Source organism: Carassius gibelio, chromosome A9 (assembly GCF_023724105.1).
Source record: "Carassius gibelio isolate Cgi1373 ecotype wild population from Czech Republic chromosome A9, carGib1.2-hapl.c, whole genome shotgun sequence".
Classification (NCBI taxonomy): domain Eukaryota; kingdom Metazoa; phylum Chordata; class Actinopteri; order Cypriniformes; family Cyprinidae; genus Carassius; species Carassius gibelio.
In genome coordinates this window covers 1,137,911-1,156,798 of record NC_068379.1, presented here as the reverse complement: position 1 = coordinate 1,156,798, position 18,888 = coordinate 1,137,911, and the positions used below count along the sequence as shown (strand labels likewise).

Below are 18,888 nucleotides of genomic sequence, written 5' to 3'. Positions count from 1 at the left end.
CCAATATATTACTATAAAAGGGTGTAAGTCCTCCGAGTGAAGTTCTATTAAAATTCATTAAAAACAGTTGTCTGTCCAAGCCCATTCTTCTGGTCTTGAGAAGCAGGGCACACGCGACGTCCATCCACACGTGAGGCTGATGATAGAGGAGGCGCTGGACCGCCATCAATCGAAAGGTTGCCACCCTCGCCTTTATGTCGATGAGTCCCTGTCCACCTTCATGCACCGGTAGGTAGAGCATCGCTGGCTTTAGCCAATGTTGTCCAGACCAGAAGAAGTCCACCAGCATCTTTTGAATCTCTCTGATTAAAACCATCGGTGGGTCGAGGACCATGAACTTATGCCAGAGTGTTGAGGCGATCAGATTGTTAGCGATCAGAACTCTTCCCCTATACGAAAGCTGGGGTAGCAGCCATTTCCATTTAGACAACTTGGCGCGGACCCTATCTACTAATCCCTCCCAATTTTTCTTTTCAAAGTCATCGTTACCTAAAAATACCCCTAAATATTTAAAACCTGTTTTATTCCATTTAACATTTTTTGGAAGTTTAGGTAAGTTAAAAATATGATTACTATTGGCTCCAAACCATAAGGCTTCTGTTTTTTCCCAGTTAAGTTTGGCAGAAGAAAGTTTGCCATATATTTCTAAACTTTCTTCTAAACACTGCACATCTTCTGTATTTTTAATTACAACGGCAACATCATCAGCATAAGCAGAGAGAACAAAAGCTTATTTTCTTAAACCTCCTGTTATAACTATGCCTTTTAATTTTTTCCTTATCATGCAAAGTAAAGGTTCTATTGCTAAACTGTAAAGCTGTCCTGACATAGGACATCCCTGTCGAATGCCTTTCTCCATTTTTACAGGAACGCTTAACCCTCCTCCCACTTTTATCAAACATGAAGCGTCATGGTATAATACCTTTATCCAAGATAAAAACTTTTCACCAAAACCATAGCATTTAAGAACATAAAAGAGATACTGGTGATCTGCACGATCAAAAGCTTTCTCTTGATCAAGAGAAACAATCCCAAAGTCCACATTGTACAGTTTTGTATACCTTAAAATATCTCTCATTAAAAACAGGTTATCATAAATAGATTTCTTGGGAATACAATAAGATTGGTCTTCAAAAATTAACTTGTCTAACACTTTTTTAAGTCCGTTAACAAAGCACTTAGACAGTATTTTGTAATCTGTGGTGAGTACAGACACAGGCCTCCAATTTTTTAAACTAAGCAAATCTCCTTTTTTGGGGATTAGAGAGAGAACGGCCCGCTGACAACTTTTAGGGAGCATATTCAGATTAAAACTTTCCTTTAAAACACAAAACAAATCTTGTCCAATAACTTCCCAAAATGATTTGTAAAACTCTGCCGGCAGACCATCAATGCCTGGAGCTTTCCCTTTGTTAAGCTGATGAACTGCTTCCGTCACTTCTCCGAAACACAGGTCACTTTCAAGAGTTTGTGCAGTTTGTTCATCCAATACTGGCAGATCATTAAAAAAGTCACTTGATGGATAGATATCAGTCTCTTCTTTTGCATATAAATTAGTGTAAAAGTCCACAGCAAGCCTTCTCATCTCCTGAGGATCTGAGGTAACTGTCCCGTTTGCTTTTCGAATGCCATGCATAACATTGGATTGGGAGTGTTTTTTCTCCAGGTTAAAGAAGAAGGTTGTTGGAGCATCCATATCTTGCACTGATATAAACCGTGCTCTGACCAAAGCTGCTTTAACCCTCTCCTGAAATATATCCCTTAATTCCTGTTTTTTTGTCTTTAAGCGATCTTGTAAACAAGGATCATTTTGGTTCATCAGGCTATTTTGAATTTCACATATCTCTTTTTCTAAAACATATAACGTATATTTGAGCTCGTTTCTTGTATGTGATAAAAATTGCTGGCTAAAAAGTTTAATCTGAGCTTTCCCCACTTCCCACCACTGCAGGAGATTGTTAAAATCACTTTTTTGAGTTACCCAATAACTCCAAAATTGTTTAAAATTTTCGCAGAAGTCGTGATCTAACAGAAGTTTGGTGTCAAACTTCCAAAAATAAAAACGAGGGGTTGTATGTGACAATAAAACATGTAAAGTGATCATATGGTGGTCTGAAATAACGTTTGGGATTATTTGTGTGTCCATTGCTCTATTATACATAGTTTTCTTCATATAAAATCTATCGAGACGAGCAGCACTAATTCTATTGTCAGTAACTCTAATCCAGGTGTACTGTTTCACTCCTTCATTCTTTCCTCTCCAAATATCAATGAGTTCTGATTGTTTTATAACATTTTTTAGGGATAGAGCAGATGATGGATGAGGTTCTTCACCATTCCTGTCAGTAATAAAATCTACAGTACAGTTCCAATCCCCACCCATAATTAAAAAATCATCTTGATCTAAATCATAAAGAACTTTCTTAAGTTTCTGAAACAGTTGAATTCGATCACTTCCTACTGTGGGGGCATAAATATTAATAAAAACAAAAACCTTACTGTTTATTTCTACTTTTAAAACAAGGAGCCTTCCTTTTTCTACTTCCTGTTTTGATAAAATATTGATCTCTGTTTTCACTGAGAAAAGTATTGCCACCCCTGCACTTACATTAGTGCCATGGCTTAAAACACACTCACCATCCCATCTCAAACCCCAATCTGTTTCATTTGCTTCATCACTGTGTGTTTCTTGAAGAAACATCACATTAATCTCTTTAGGACCAATACACTCTTTTAACAAAGCTAATTTATTTCCACCCCTAGCCCCATTTATGTTCAAAGATCCTACTCTTAGGATATCCATAGAAATAAAAGAGGGAAGGAGATCAAATAAAATCAGAAAAGTGAAGAGAAACCCAAAAGAGTTGTAGACACCCATGTGATCCTTATTTTAATTTACTTCTCTTATTTCTAACTTTCTTTGAACTTTGCCTAATTGCCGTTATGTGTTTCTTTAACCTGAATCTCTTTTGTTGGGACAGAACTTCATTGCTGCACTCACTGCGAATTTTTTTCACTGATTCAACAAACTTATTTAAATCGGGGAAAAATTCTGCAAGTTCAACACTTTTGCCCTTGGTTTCATCCAAGAAGTTGTTAATCTGTTCAACAGTATACAACACTCCATCATAAGCCTTATCCATATCAACATCAAAACAGGATTCATCATCTCTAATGCTTCCTTCAGTGACTTCAGACTGTCCATCCACCTCCTCATCACTGCTCTCCACACTCCTCTTACTCAAAGCCTCTTCAGCATTAGCACCATCAGTACTCTGCTGAACACTTGCAGCACTGACGGCACTGACACTAGGCATTTGGCTATCATTAACAACATTAACCGCTTCACTTACCTCAGTGTTGATCACTTTGACCGTCTCTGCCTGTACACTGCCTTCCGTCGCTACACTTTGTTGCTCATCTGTCCTCGGGCCCTGGTTCTCCTCGGCGCGTTGTTTATGTGGACAGACGAAGCGTTTGTGGCCGATATCACCGCATTCAAAACAGCGTAAACTGTCTGTGCTCGCGTACAGCATGTATGAACTGTCTCCGTGAGACACACTGAAAGAGACATCGAGTGTTTTGTCCGGCGAAGTTAAAAACATATACAGTTGTCTCCTAAAAGACAACACGTGTTTTAACGATGCGTTCTTGCATCCGAGCGGAATCATTTTAACCCCTCCAGCAATTTTCCCGAATCTAGACAACTCCTTTACAATTAAATCATTGGAAATGAAAGGCGGTACATTTGAAACCGTGACTTTTGTAGCCGGGGCAGATAAGGGTGTGACGGGCACGTACATTTCCTTAACCCAAATTCCGTTTTCGATCATTGTTTTTACTAAGTGTTCGTTTTTTAGAAACACTACAACAGCTTTGTTCATCCTAGAGGCCGAGTTTATGTTTTCGTGGCCGATTTGATCCGCGACGGCAAGGAGAACATCTTCTATGGTTGCGCCTGATTCCGGCGCACACCTGAACCCATTCCTGAGAGAGAGAGGCGACGCTCCCCGCTCCGGGGCAGACGTCATTACAGCCTCACACTCCCCACTCACTTAATCACACTGACTAACACTAACTAACACTAATACAAAAGAGAAAGAAAAAAAAAATGCCCCAAAAATTTAGGGGGAAAAAAGAGGAAAAGAAAAAGACAAAACAAACAAACAAAAAAACGGTTAAAGCAGAAAAAATCTTGAAAAACTGTGCGCTCCCCCACATGCGACCCAAACGCCACCCTCTCGCTACCCAGCATGCAACACACCAGAGAGAGAGAGAGAGAGAGAGAGTGTGTGAGAGAGAGAGAGCCCAGCAGCAGCAGCAGCGGTGAGAGAGAGAGAGAGAGAGAGAGAGAGAGTGTGTGAGAGAGAGAGAGCCCAGCAGCAGCAGCAGCGAGAGAGTGTGAGAGAGAGAGAGAGAGGGAGTGCAGTGTTTGGCCTGACTCTGTGTGTCTGCTGTAGGCACAGTGCACGTGCAGCAGAGCAGGAAGACTCACGTGGACCGGAAGCCTGCTGACGTCCCTCAGCTGGATCTGCAGGGCATGGCTAGAGAGGAGGGAGAGGGGATGGAGACCACCGAGACCGAGTCCCTGTCGTCCAGCGGGACCCCTCTGCCCTCTCTGGAGCAGCTGCTCACCTCCCCAGACCTCAAACACGGTTAGCACCCGCTCAGGCTGTGTTAGTAACGCCTGACACCCGGAATAAGAGTCAGAACACACACACACACACACACAGATTGTATGATGAAATTCCTCTGCTTGTGCTGTGTGTAGAGCCTGTGGTGTGGCACATGGAGCCCAGTAAAGAGGAGCTGACGCAGAAGCTGAGCACAGCCGCCCGCAGCGTGGAGCACCTGAACAGTCTACTGCACGAGACCGAGGCTACCAACGCTGTCCTGATGGAGCAGATCACCGTGAGACACACACACACACACACACACACCTGTCACATGTGTCTGAACGCTGTCCTGATGGAGCAGATCACCGTGAGACACACACACACACACACACACACACACACCTGTCCCGTGTGTCTGAACGCTGTCCTGATGGAGCAGATCACCGTGAGACACACACACACACACACACACACACACACACACCTGTCCCGTGTGTCTGAACACTGTCCTGATGGAGCAGATCACCGTGAGACACACACACACACACACACACACCTGTCCCATGAGTCTGAACACTGTCCTGATGGAGCAGATCACCGTGAGACACACACACACACACACACACACCTGTCCCGTGTGTCTGAACACTGTCCTGATGGAGCAGATCACCGTGAGACACACACACACACACACACACACCCGTCCCGTGTGTCTGAACGCTGTCCTGATGGAGCAGATCACCGTGAGACACACACACACACACACACACACACCCGTCCCGTGTGTCTGAACACTCACACTGTTTCTGCAGCTTCTGAAGAGTGAGGTGCGTCGACTGGAGCGTAATCAGGAGCGGGAGAAGTCCGTGGCCAACCTGGAGTACCTGAAGAACGTGCTGCTGCAGTTCATCTTCCTGCGCTCGGGCAGCGAGAGACAGGCTCTACTTCCTGTGATTCACACCATGCTGCAGCTGAGCCCGGAGGAGAAGAGCAGGCTGGCTGCCATCGCTCAAGGTGCTCCACAGGAACACACGTCTCTCTCTCTGCTTGTGCACTGTAACTAACAGCACTGGGCTCATCCGGTGTGTTTGTGTCTGTAGGTGAGGAGGAGTCCGCGGGCTCTCGGGGGTCAGGCTGGACGTCCTATCTGCACAGCTGGTCAGGCATCCGATGAGAGCACCACCGCTAACACATCACATCACCTCAACACACAGCCTTAGTTTTCTACAACTTGTCAGTCCTGAAGGGATTTCTTTATTTATTGGGTTATTGAAGATTCTTCTGTGCTATAAATCACACAAGACAGAAATGTTGCTCCTGTTGATCATATTTTAATATAACTCCTATCATGATCATTTTCCCACAGCTTGTCTGGTGGTTGTGTTGGTCTTTGTGAGGTTCAGTGAATGAAGGAGTGTAAATACAGACTCAGTCTATCTCATTAAACCACTTTAAAAGCTGCTCCGCTTCTTCATTGCAGTTTCTCCAGTTAAACTGATCTCAACTCTTGTTCTGGTCGTATCTGTCGTGTGTTTATGCGTGGCATGAGTTGATCGTGTGGATTGTTTCAGACTGCAGGCCTCTCCTCGTTCAGGTCTCATCCATCTCTCATGAGGGGAACTGCAGGTAGAAATATAATGCAACTCAACAATACATCTGTGAATAACTTTAGAAATAACCAAGAGATTGATTTTAAGTAATCAACTAAACAAGGAGCTGGAAGAGTTGGGTGATAATTTGTGTTTTGATAAGACTTGCAGAGACAGTTTTGAGTTTTCTCTTCTGTTCATCAGCCCTGGGCTTCTGTGTTAGATCTGTTATATCTGACATCAGTTTCTGTCTGGATTTTGGTCCTGAAGAGAGAATGGTAAAAATATTAAGCTTTTGTGAGCAGCAGCTACATCAGAAATACCCGGATGGTTTACTTCTTCTGCGGTCTCATTCTATCTCATAAGTAAAAAAAAAAATGGGTAAACCAGTATCAGTGAGTCTGTCCATGGGGTGGGGGCACCACATTGTCCCTCAGAAACATACCCCTTGTCCCCGTTGGGCTTATTAGCAGGTGGTCACCCTAATTGGGACGGTAGCTCTCCAGGAGCAGGGTCAGACACCTGCTTTAACCACAATGCACTCTGATTTGAGTGTACACCAGATGTACACTTGCTGAAGCACTGTTTCCCAGAACCCAGAGCAGAGAAGATTGACCAGCCGGATACCAGCATGGAGGAGAGGGATGAGCACGGAGTCCTCTGGAGCACACATCAGATCTGGTGGAGTGTAAGACCGAGGGATGGAGACCCAGCACAGGAGCGTAGCTCTGAGGAGTAGCCAGAGGTAGATCTGTCGGGAGGAAGGACATGGTCTGTGGTGACCCACGCTGGATCACCATCCTCTGGCTCCATGGGTCAGGACTAGCTCCAACACTCCTGTCTGAAGAGCTTGATTGGCTGCTTCAGGTGTGTTTGATGGGGCTGGAGCTGAGCTCTGCAGGACAGTGGACCTTCAGGAAGAGGTTTGGACACCCCAGTGAGCTGGGGTTATAAGATGCTCAATGGATCATTATATATTCAAAGTTAGAAACGTGAGATAATGTTCTTGTTAGTGTTTGCTAATGAGCTTATTACACATTAGATAATGTTCAAACAAATCATTATTGCCTGTAAGGTAAAATGCTTACAAATGTGATTAATCTTTCGACTGCTATGCTCCAGCACTTCTGCTGCTGGTGAGGAGGATACAGGTAAGGGCGAGGGTTTGGAGCTGTGGGTGGGTTTAAGGGTTGGTTAAAGGGTCAACAATGTGGAGTAGTTGATGCTCGTTTAAATGTAAAATCCTGCTTCTACAAACAACGTTTCATCTGCAGATATGGCCTTGTTCAGGGATCTGTGTCTTTGTGCATACACACATATGGCTGTCAGTCATATTACTCCAGTGTTAGAATCTCTGCACTGGATCCCGGTCAGGTTTAGAGTGGATTTCACCATTATGATGCTTACTTTTAAAGCACTACGTGGTCTGGCACAACTTTACCTTACAGATTTTGTTTTTTTTTTCATTGTATTGATTATATTGTGTTCAGCGAACATGCCCCTAAAATGGCTCGTTTAAATACCCCCCCCCCCCCCCGCCCATGTCTGTCACTATAGGAAGATTTGCTTAACGCTGCCCAAATATTCACCCAAAGAAAGAAGGAGTACCTTTTATTTCTCTGTTGCCGCTGATTGGTCCTCACTGCAGCCTGTAGCATGATGACCTTCTAAAGCTTACAATCAAGCAAACATCTCTTCACTTAGTTTCTAATCTATGTTCTTCACTATAGCATTACTAAATCATGATAGAATTATAGCATTTGTCTTCACAGCAACATGTTGAATGCTTCAGCCAGTGCCATGTGTGAGCGCTGTAAGTCCAGCTTCACACCAGCGGAGAAGATCGAGAACAGTGCCGTGAGCAGTTCGTCGAGAGGCTCGTCTGTGAGCTGAGATCTGAAGCCAACAGTCCTGCCGATACACCTGCTCTCCTGATGGGCCGGAGCTGAACTCTGCAGGAGCATGTGCTGGTCCTCCGCTGGTCCAGCATTCACACAGCTGCTGTGCTTCAATACATATCTAATCAGCACATCTGACATGGAACATCAACTGCTTGTCAGCAACTTTATTTTTGCCATGTTTACTTCATCATATTGAGGTCTGTATCAAAGTCTAAAAGCAGCGACGTTTAAGTACTGTTTGAGCTAACCCTGGATTTCTGGTGCCACTGAGTTGGAAAAGATGTTCAGTGCCATAAGAAATACCTCAGAACTTACCTGTTTATTGAGATCTGGCCACAGTGACGTTTGTGCTATTGTGTGATGTTACTTCCTCAAGAATGTCATTAAAGAACAAGTTTTGTTAGTTATGGGTTTTCATTTTTCATTAAAGAAAGGAGGGGAAGAATGTAAAGTATGTTCTAAATAAATTCATATTTTTTTATTGTAGAAGCACACAGGAACATGGAAAAGTGGCAACATTGGCGAATCGAACTTTGATATATGTGCTACAGAAAAATAGGTGGTGACATTGAAATTTTGTCCAAGACACTAAGAGACTTCTGATCGAGACATAAACGGCTAAGCCATGCTTGCCTTTACAGTTCAAATGCAGAAATATGGAGCGTGACTTCCAGATGCTGTTCTCAGTGTCCGTAGACAAACCTGATCAAGTGAGCACTGCTGGATCCTGGAGAACATCTCAAGACATCTAGTTACTGTTCATTCAGAAAGTGTCACACTGAACTCAATTCAGTGGCTCTTTTTCTCAAATGTGCCTGCAACTAATCAACTAATCTGACTTAGTTCAAACTAAGTGTAATGAACTGGAGAATTTCAGTGAACAGCCACACCATTAAAAGCACTGACAGGTGAAGAGAACATCACTGATTATACTGTTACAATGGCACTTGTCAAGTGGTGAGATATAGTAGACAGCAAAAGATCTATGTGACTTTGAAGAGGGCTAAAACAGTGAGAACTAGACGAATACTGGATCAGAGCAACTCCAAAACAGCAAGTCCTGTGTGGTGTCCCAGCATGCAGCGGTTAGTTACTGTTACGATCGGAGACCCAGTGAAACGTAGGAGATGAGAGATCCAATCTCAGTATGGGTTTTAACGGGTAATCCAAAGAAAACAACAAGCAGGGGTCAAAACCATAAATCCATCCAACAAATAAACAAGCAGGTAAAGAACGGGAACAGGAACTTGGAAGAAGAGGAAACTGGGTGATGGAAAGAAAGGACTCCATGAAGACAAACAGAAAAGACAGGTTAATATAGGCAGGGAAATGACTAACAAGTGAAGACACCTGAGTGCATTTAACAGGAGTGCAATTACTGTGATGAAGGGACAAGGCTTTGTGGGAATTGTAGTGCTTACGGTGAGGTGCCTATGGGGAAGTGATACAACTAGTGACATTACCCCCTCCTCCACCGAGCAGCTACCAGATGCTACACCCGAACACAAGAAGAAGCCAAGGAACACAGAGACCATCAGGGAGGTGGAAACAGAGAGAAGAACAAAAACAAGGAGCACAGGAGGGAGGTGGACCGGCGGAGGATCAGGGGGAGGGATGGAGGGCCAGGTCCATAGATGGAAACAGAGAGAAGAGGAGCAAAAACAAAAACAAAACAACAACAAAACACAAGTCCAGGAAGGACATAACGTTCCGTGTCCCAGGGCCGAACCGACAGGGCAGGAATCTAGAGAGGAGCAAGGTGGAATTGGAATTGGCGCAGAAGACCACAACACACATCCATGTGGTTGAGACCGAAGCCCACCCGGGTGGCGCAGAAGACCACCACATCCATGCGGTCGAGACAGATGGCCACCAAGGCGGCGCAGAAGACCACCACATCCGTGCCGTCGAGAGAGAAGCCCAACAGGGCGGCGCAGAAGACCACCACATCTGTGCAGTCGAGACAGAGGCCCACCAAGGCGGCGCAGAAGACCACCACATCTGTGCAGTCGAGACAGAGGCCCACCAAGGCGGCGCAGAAGACCACCACATCCGTGCGGTCGAGAGAGATGGCCACCAAAGCGGCGCAGAAGACCACCACATCCGTGCCGTCGAGAGAGAAGCCCAACAGGGCGGCGCAGAAGACCACCACATCCGTGCGGTCGAGAGAGATGGCCACCAAAGCGGCGCAGAAGACCACCACATCCGTGCCGTCGAGAGAGAAGCCCAACAGGGCGGCGCAGAAGACCACCACATCTGTGCAGTCGAGACAGAGGCCCACCAAGGCGGCGCAGAAGACCACCACATCCATGCGGTCGAGACAGATGGCCACCAAGGTGGCGCAGAAGACCACCACATCCGTGCCGTCGAGAGAGAAGCCCAACAGGGCGGCGCAGAAGACCACCACATCTGTGCAGTCGAGACAGAGGCCCACCAAGGTGGCGCAGAAGACCACCACATCCGTGCCGTCGAGAGAGAAGCCCAACAGGGCGGCGCAGAAGACCACCACATCTGTGCAGTCGAGACCGAGGCCCACCAAGGCGGCGCAGAAGACCACCACATCCGTGCGGTTGAGACCGAAGCCCACCCGGGTGGCACAGAAGACCACCACATCCATGTGGTCGAGACAGATGGCCACCAAGGCGGCGCAGAAGACCACCACATCTGTGCAGTCGAGACAGAGGCCCACCAAGGCGGCGCAGAAGACCACCACATCCGTGCGGTCGAGAGAGATGGCCACCAAAGCGGCGCACAAGACCACCACATCCGTGCCGTCGAGAGAGAAGCCCAACAGGGCGGCGCAGAAGACCACCACATCTGTGCAGTCGAGACAGAGGCCCACCAAGGCGGCGCAGAAGACCACCACATCCATGCGATCGAGACAGATGGCCACCAAGGCGGCGCAGAAGACCACCACATCCGTGCCGTCGAGAGAGAAGCCCATCAAGGTGGCGCAGAAGACCACCACATCCATGCGGTCGAGACAGACGGCCACCAAGGTGGCGCAGAAGACCACCACATCCGTGCGGTCGAGAGAGAAGCCCAACAGGGCGGCGCAGAAGACCACCACATCCGTGCGGTCGAGACAGAAGCCCACCAAGGTGGCGCAGAAGACCACCACATCCGTGCGGTTGAGACCGAAGCCCACCCGGGTGGCGCAGAAGACCACCACATCTTTGCGGTCGAGACAGAAGCCCACCCGGGCAGCACAGAAGACTTCCACAGTGGAATCGAATTAACAGGAGAGCAATTCTGGTTAGGCAAGTCTGAAACAGAGAACATGAACAAGTTAAGGGTGGCCTCCATGGCCACGACAGGATCAGTCGAGCGCTCAGAGAGTTCGGCTGAGATGTGACGAGGCTCTGGAAGTTCAGCAGAAACGAGGAGAGGCTCTGGTAGTTCAGCAGAGACGTGGAGAGACTGGTAATTCCGTGGTGTTTAGACTGGATTCGGGAAGATCAATGGTGACTTGACTCTGCTCATGAAGATCATTGGTGACCTGACTCTGCTCATTAAGATCATTGGTGACTTGCATTTGTTCATGAAGATCAATGGTGACTTGCCTTTGCCCATGAAGATCATTGGTGACATGACTCTGCCCATAAAGATCATTGGAGACTTGTCCTTGCCCATGAAGATCAATGGTGAGGTGCCTTGGCCAATGAAAAACACCGGTGACTTGATTTGATTCTGGAGTGTCAACGGTGACTAGCCCTGACTCTGGAGTGTCCACGGTGACTAGCCCTGACTATGGAAGGTCAACGGTGACTAGCCCTGACTCTGGAAAGTCAACGGGAACCTGACTCGACTCTGGAGGGTCAACGGGAACCTGTCTCGACTCTGGAGGGTCAACGGGAACCTGACTCGACTCTGGAGGGTCAACGGGGACCTGACTCGACTCTTGAGGGTCAACGGGAACCTGACTCGACTCTGGAGGGTCAACGGGAACCTGACTCGACTCTGGAGGGTCAACGGGGACCTGACTCGACTCTGGAGGGTCAACGGGGACCTGACTCGACCCTGGAGGGTCAACGGGAACCTGACTCGACTCTGCAGGGTCAACGGGAACCTGACTCGACTCTGGAGGGTCAACGGGAACCTGACTCGACTCTGGAGGGTCAACGGGAACCTGACTCGACCCTGGAGGGTCAACGGGAACCTGACTCGATGCTGGAGGGTCAACGAGAACCTGACTCGACTCTGGAGGGTCAACTGTGGCTGTCAATTCAATTCAAGTTTATTTGTATAGCGCTTTTTACAATACAAATCGTTACAAAGCAACTTTACAGAAAATTATGTTTCTACAATATTTAGTAGTAGCTTATGGTGGTGACTGTCAGTTTGTGCACGTTTGACAGGATTTTTAGAAAAAAATAATACAAGACGTAGTCAGCTAGACGATGAACATTATTAATATTATTAATTAATAATTATTATATGATGCAGTCACACTTGTAGCAATATTTGTTAGTTCTGTTTGTTGATTCAGGGTTAGCATCATCTGGGGTCCTCTGAGGGTCAGCATCATCTCTTCTCAGGTGTTCTGGATCCAGACTGGAGCTTGTGTAAATCCTAGTTACCACGGGATGAAGATCCCAGCAGAAACAGAGAAACAAATAGAGACAACATTAGCATAACTACTGATCCAACAAAGTAAAATTAGTTTAACCCAAGCTAAAGAATAAGAATGCGCATTTGATCAGATGCAACTACACTCAGAATTTAAGAGATACATTATTTGAATGCTTGGCGAAAGATATGCGTTTTTAATCTAGATTTAAACAGAGTGTGTCTGAACCCCGAACATTATCAGGAAAGCTATTCCAGAGTTTGGGAGCCAAATGTGAGAAAGCTCTACCTCCTTTAGTGGATTTTGCTATCCTGATGTGACCAGAATAAGTGTTTTGGGGATTTAGACTCCTATGTAGGCTACCTATACTTACTCCAGTCCTACATAGGGAGTTTGTTACAGGCTAATTTCCGGTACGTAGTTTTCCAATAGGAAGTACATAAAAGCAGGGTGCAGGGTGGATTAATCAATTTGGTTGGCCCGGTCATCGTGCATTAAGTGCGAGCTGAAAAGTTATTTATAGCAGAAGTTTATCTTCGCGTCACGTGCAGCTTGTTAAAAGTGGAACGAGTAACTGGTCGGTGCATCGCCTTTGTCCTCAATCTAAAGCAGGGACACGGTGAGTCGGAACTACGAGAGCTTTTCATTCATACTTGCGAATTGCTGTTGTAGCTGTAAACAGGAACGGTAAGCTGCTGTTTCTTGACTGCTGCGTGCAACGCAGAGAGCTCGGTAAACAACATCCTTTAATAGAACTATTTTCCTCGCTCTTAGCTTTTTGGGGATTAAACCAGATGCCGAGGAGTCGGGTGGAGCACCAGTAATTAATACAACTAGGAGCAGGGATCCTAAGTGCAAGGCAGTTATTCACTGACGTGATTTTGTAATGATTTAATATATTAATGTGGGACGGACTGTGCCAATTGTTTGTTTCTTTCCTGCTTAAATGTGTTGCACCATTGCTGTGAGTAGAAATAGATTTTATATATTTATTATGTGTGGTATGTTGTAAGTGACACTTTATACTGTGTGAAACACTATTGTGTAAACCAGGGAAGAATAATACAGTTAGAAGGAAACTGGTGCAGTTGGTTTTATGCTATGTGTACTTATGGTAGGTTTGTGATTTATTGCAGAAACTGAGTGCTTCGGGGTGTAATTGTCGCTTTCCCCTATTATAAATGTAAGAATTATATTGTACCTCCAAAGTGTATTGTACATTTTGTTTGTTGTTTTCTTTACTTTCCTGAAGGGGTGTTTTTTTATGAATGGTTTGGCAAACAGTATCATAACATTGTGCAACACTTACCCAAGGCTAACCTTAGCATAGATTTGGGGTGGTTTCACATGTATTATTCAGTTTGAGCTTGCCGTGTACAAGGTTTCCATATTGGGGATGCTGTGTGAACTAAGATTGCGGTATACGATACACTGTGTGATAGTGAGGTTCTGTTGTTGGCCATTTGTGTGCCTATGGACAGTATTATTTGCCAACCTTCAATATTTTAACTATACCATTTGTGATAATAAAGTAAGATATATTTTTTTGTATACCAGCCTCTGTCTTCCTTTGAATCCTTTATACTTGTTAAAGGGAACTAAGTAATGCTGATAAAGAAAAGTTCCATAATGTTACACTAGGAACTACCAAAAGTCCAGCGTTTTGTGACCTTAGGGAGCGTGATGGGTTGTAGCGTGGTAGAAGGCTAGTTAGGTACGCAGGAGCTAAACCATTTAGGGCCTTATAGGTAAATAATGATAATTTGTAACTGATACGGAACTTAATAGGTAGCCAGTGCAGAGACTGTAAAATTGGGGTAATATGATCATATTTTCTTGACCTGGTAAGGACTCTAGCTGCTGCATTTTGGACTACCTGTAGCTTCTTTATTGAAGAAGCAGGACAACCACCAAGAAGTGCATTACAATAGTTCAGTCTAGAGGTCATGAATGCATGAACTAGCTTTTCTGCATCAGAAACAGATAACAGGTTTCGTAGCTTGGCAATGTTTCTAAGATGGAAGAATGCAGTTTTTGTAACATTGGAAATATGATTTTCAAAAGACAAATTGCTGTCTCATATAACAGATTTCTGACTGTAGAGGAAGTAACAGTACATCCGTCTAGTTGCAGATTGTAATCTACAAGATTCTGTGTAGTGTTTTTTGGTCCAATAATTAATATCTTCTTTTCCGAATTTAATTGGAGAAAATTGTGTGTCATCCAATCTTTTACATTTTTAACACACTGTGTTAGCTTAGATAATTGAGAAGTTTCATCTGGTCTCGTTGAGATATATAGCTGAGTATCATCAGCATAACAGTGGAAGCTAATTCCATATTTTCTAATAATATTACCAAGGGGCAACATGTATATTGAAAATAGAAGGGGACCTAGGGCGGGTCCCTGTGGCACTCCATATTTTACTGATGATAAATGAGATGACACCCCTTTTAAGTACACAAAACTGTAGCGATCGGACAGGTAAGATCTAAACCATCTCAGAGCCTGCCCTTGAATACCTGTATAGTTTTGTAATCGATCTATGAGTATGTCATGATCTATGGTGTCGAACGCAGCACTAAAATCAAGTAAAACTACAAATAAGATGCAGCCTTGATCTGACGCAAGAAGCAGGTCATTTGTAATTTTAACAAGTGCAGTTTTTGTGCTATGGTGGGGCCTGAAACCTGACATTCCTGAAAAACCTGAAATTCTTAATATAGATTATTTTTATGCAGGAAGGTGCTCAATTGAGCAGACACAACTTTTCTAAAATTTTAGACATAAATATGAATATTTGAAATAGGCCTATAATTTGACAGTACACTAGGATCTAGTTTTGGTTTCTTAATAAGAGGTTTTGATAACCGCCAGCTTGAATGGTTTTGGGAAGTGACCTAAAGATAACGACGAGTTTATGATATTGAGAAGCGGTTCTTCGGCTACAGGTAACAACTCTTTCAGTAATTTAGTGGGTACAGGATCCAATAAACATGTTGTTGGTTTAGATACAGTGATACGTATATTTAGCTCTTCCTGTCCTATAGTTGTAAAGCACTGCAGTTTATCCTTTGGTGCGATGGATGAAACTGAAGTGTTAGATGCTGTAGAATTCGCTATTGTATTTCTAATGTTATCTATTTTTTTCAGTGAAGAAATTTATAAAGTCATTACTATTTAACATTGGTGGAATATTTGAATCAGGTGGAGTCTGGTAATTTGTTAATTTAGCCACTGCGCGGCGCGTCCTGTCTCGCGGAGGGGAGCGAAATGGTTCCGGATGGAGATCTTGAAGGCAGGAGGGGGAGAAGTCGTCACACGGGCCCGGCTCGCGTCCTCCGCTGTGGATGCACCCAGGGTCCGTGGTGTCCCAGCGCCGGAGTGAAGGACATCTGGGAAGATCGCGTCCTGGGTGCACCGGGCCTGCGCAGAGAAACACACAGAGTAGATGTGGTGGGACTGCTTCCAGTTGTAAGCGTAGTTGCTAACGGCTATAAGCTAATAGCAGACCCGGGAGATCAAAATAAAACTAGTGATAGTGAGGCGCTCTGATTGTTTTTGTCGTAGAATACAATAGAGGATATATTCATACGTTATATAAATGGAAACTATGGTGTATAAAATTGATTTTAAAGTTAAAAATAGTCGATAAAAAGAATATAGTGGCGGAGCTCAAATGCAGTACAGACTGTCATTCTGTGCAGAGGCGCTGGACAAGCAGCCATCTTGTGCCATGACTCTGGACCGGCGGCCATCTTGGGCAGTGGCGCTTGGCCGGCGGCCATCTTGGGCAGTGGCGCTGGGCCGGCGGCAATCATGGGCAGTGGCGCTGGGCCGGCGGCCATCTTGTGCCGTGACGATGGACTGGCGACCACCATGTGTGTGGCTGGGTTATTCCACGGAGACCGATGTCGTAAATAGAATACAAACTCCCAGAAATTCTAAGCGTCCAACTGCTCCATTTCATTTAGAGGAACTGGGTCATCCAGCCCAGTGTTGAAAGTGTTGTCCTTTAGGGCCGCATCATTATATCCCATACCTTCAGCTAGGGTCCAGAACATTTGTGCCATAGCACCCACCACAATCCCCTCTTGGCGGAGGGTGTTCAATTTGACGTAGCGTGCCTTTCGTTCCACCATACTGGCTGGGGAATGGGTATGAAGTCCCACACCCCTGGATCTCGACATTCATGGAGTCCTTCTGTTACGATCGGAGACCCAGTGAAATGCAGGAAATGAGAGATCCAATCGCAATATGGGTTTTAATGGGTAATCCAAAGAGAAATCAACAAGTAGGGGTCAAAACCATAAATCCATCCAACAAATAAACTAACAGGGAAGGAACGGGAACGGGAAAAGGAACTCGGAAGGCGAGGAAACTGGGTGATGGAAAGAAAGGACTCCATGAAGACAAACAGAAAAGACAGGTTAATATAGGCAGGGTAATGACTAACTAGTGAAGACACCTGAGTGCAATTAGCAGGAGTGCAATTACTGTGATGAAGGGACAAGGCTTTGTGGGAATTGTAGTGCCTACGGTGAGGTGCCTATGGGGAAGTGAGACAACTAGTGGAGATTCAGGGAAACAAAGACCAGACAGCGTGACAGTTACCTGCTGAAACTGGCCTGAAGACAGATGAGCAGTGAACTGGCATCAGGGTAAAGGCTTTCTGATGATCACACAGAAGAGCTACTGGACCTCTGGAGAACCTTCTGGACATTATAGACGGGAAACAGTAACTTCAGCTTGAAGGGAATTAGTTCTGAACCCAATCAATGTACTGTAATCATCAACTCTGCAGTGGATATTAGCTGTCCGAGTATAGTGAAAACACGGTTTATTACCACGGTAAGAAGAGCAGCAGTTTAAGCACTTCAGCTGCAGCGATTAACATCCTGTGAACACACAGTCTTCATCAGTCAGATCACTCAAACACACTGTAGATACAGGACTCTGAAGCTCAGGAGGCAGTGACTCCTGGAAGACTTGGAGATTTGGACTCTGGAAAAGTGATCAGATATGATTCAGGACTTGTTCAAGATGCTTTAACAACACTTTTAATTAACTAGGGAGAATGGGGCTAGTTGTCACGGATTTTAAAACTGCCTGGAGAAATGCAGAATAAAATGAGTTTCTGTACAGACACAGGAAACTAAGACTGAAATGAAATTTACTGTCAACATGAACTACTCTTAAAGCGTAAGTTCACCCAAAATTGATAATTCATTAATTACTCAGCCTCATTTGGTTGTATCAAAGAAAACCACTGAAAGCAGTCAGAACTAAAGGAGAAATAAAGCAGCTTGGCCTTCACTCAACCCAGAAGAGTCTGACAGCATTTACAACAACACTCTTAATTAGTCGTCAAACTCAAGTTGACAAATGTTTATGTTCAGGAGACTGAAAATCTCAAACAAACACGGCTGCGTTTGTGTAGGACCTCGTGACCTCATAACCTTTCAGCCAAATACACACAAAGCAAGACAGATTGGACAGATTGACCTCCTATCCAACTGACCCCTGGAAACATGAGGAATCTAACAAGAGCTGTAACAAAATAAAGACTTTCTTCTTTTACAAAGCAATCATTTTATTGTCAATTAATGCTCTCCACTTTATTAACATAGAAACAGGACAAGAATAAAACCAGCGCATATCCAGGTTCTGCTGTACAGGAGAGTCCAGGTCTCAAACAGGTCCAGTAGTAAACTAGAGAACCACTCACAGGATCTGTGAGCGCACATCCAGGCCCTCTCGGATGAATCCGAAGGCCACGTGCTTGAAGTCCAGGTGCTCTGCTTTCTTGAGCGTGATGAAGAACTGAAAGTTGTTGGCCATGGACAGCATCCCGGCCCTGTGTGCCTCTCGTCCTCAAACTGCTGTAGATGGAACCCCCACCCCCTGTCGCATCCTGACTGGAATCACTCCAGAGATCAGACCGTCACCATAAACAGCTAGTATTTGAGTTTAGCTCATAGTGATCAATACTGATCTTTTACATCACTGAGATACTTTTATACTTCTGTTAATGAGCTGTTCATGACAATGGAGGGATCACTTAATAACAGTACAACACTGATTCAGTCAGTTAAACTAGGAATCAGAACTAGGATGTGAGGGAAGAGCTCCATGACCACTCTCCCAGCATGCTCCTCTTCGATGGAGATGTTGAACCACAGGGTTGGAGTCTCGAGACAGACATCTGACAC

General features: G+C 45.0%; 1 protein-coding gene and 1 long non-coding RNA gene across 3 annotated transcripts in view; one reads left to right on the top strand and one right to left on the bottom strand.

Moving 5' to 3' along the window:
- LOC128019399 (GRIP and coiled-coil domain-containing protein 2) overlaps positions 1 to 6,076 on the top strand; it is an 18,981-nt gene extending 12,905 nt beyond the window's left edge. Inside the window, exons 20-23 of the mRNA XM_052605358.1 lie at positions 4,461 to 4,655; positions 4,772 to 4,911; positions 5,429 to 5,630; positions 5,717 to 6,076. Coding sequence (XP_052461318.1) covers positions 4,461 to 4,655; positions 4,772 to 4,911; positions 5,429 to 5,630; positions 5,717 to 5,790 — 611 coding nt within the window. The 3' untranslated portion in view covers positions 5,791 to 6,076. The remainder of the gene's footprint in view (positions 1 to 4,460; positions 4,656 to 4,771; positions 4,912 to 5,428; positions 5,631 to 5,716) is intronic.
- LOC128019401 (uncharacterized) lies at positions 4,800 to 5,359 on the bottom strand. Of its 2 annotated transcripts, none has more exons than XR_008185144.1 (3): positions 5,237 to 5,359; positions 5,015 to 5,172; positions 4,800 to 4,940 (listed from the first exon to the last, which is right to left on the bottom strand). It is a non-coding gene; the product is annotated as an uncharacterized LOC128019401 (long non-coding RNA). The 2 variants fall into 2 exon arrangements; XR_008185145.1 differs by having other exon boundaries at positions 5,241 to 5,359.
- Positions 6,077 to 18,888: the final 12,812 nt, after the last annotated feature.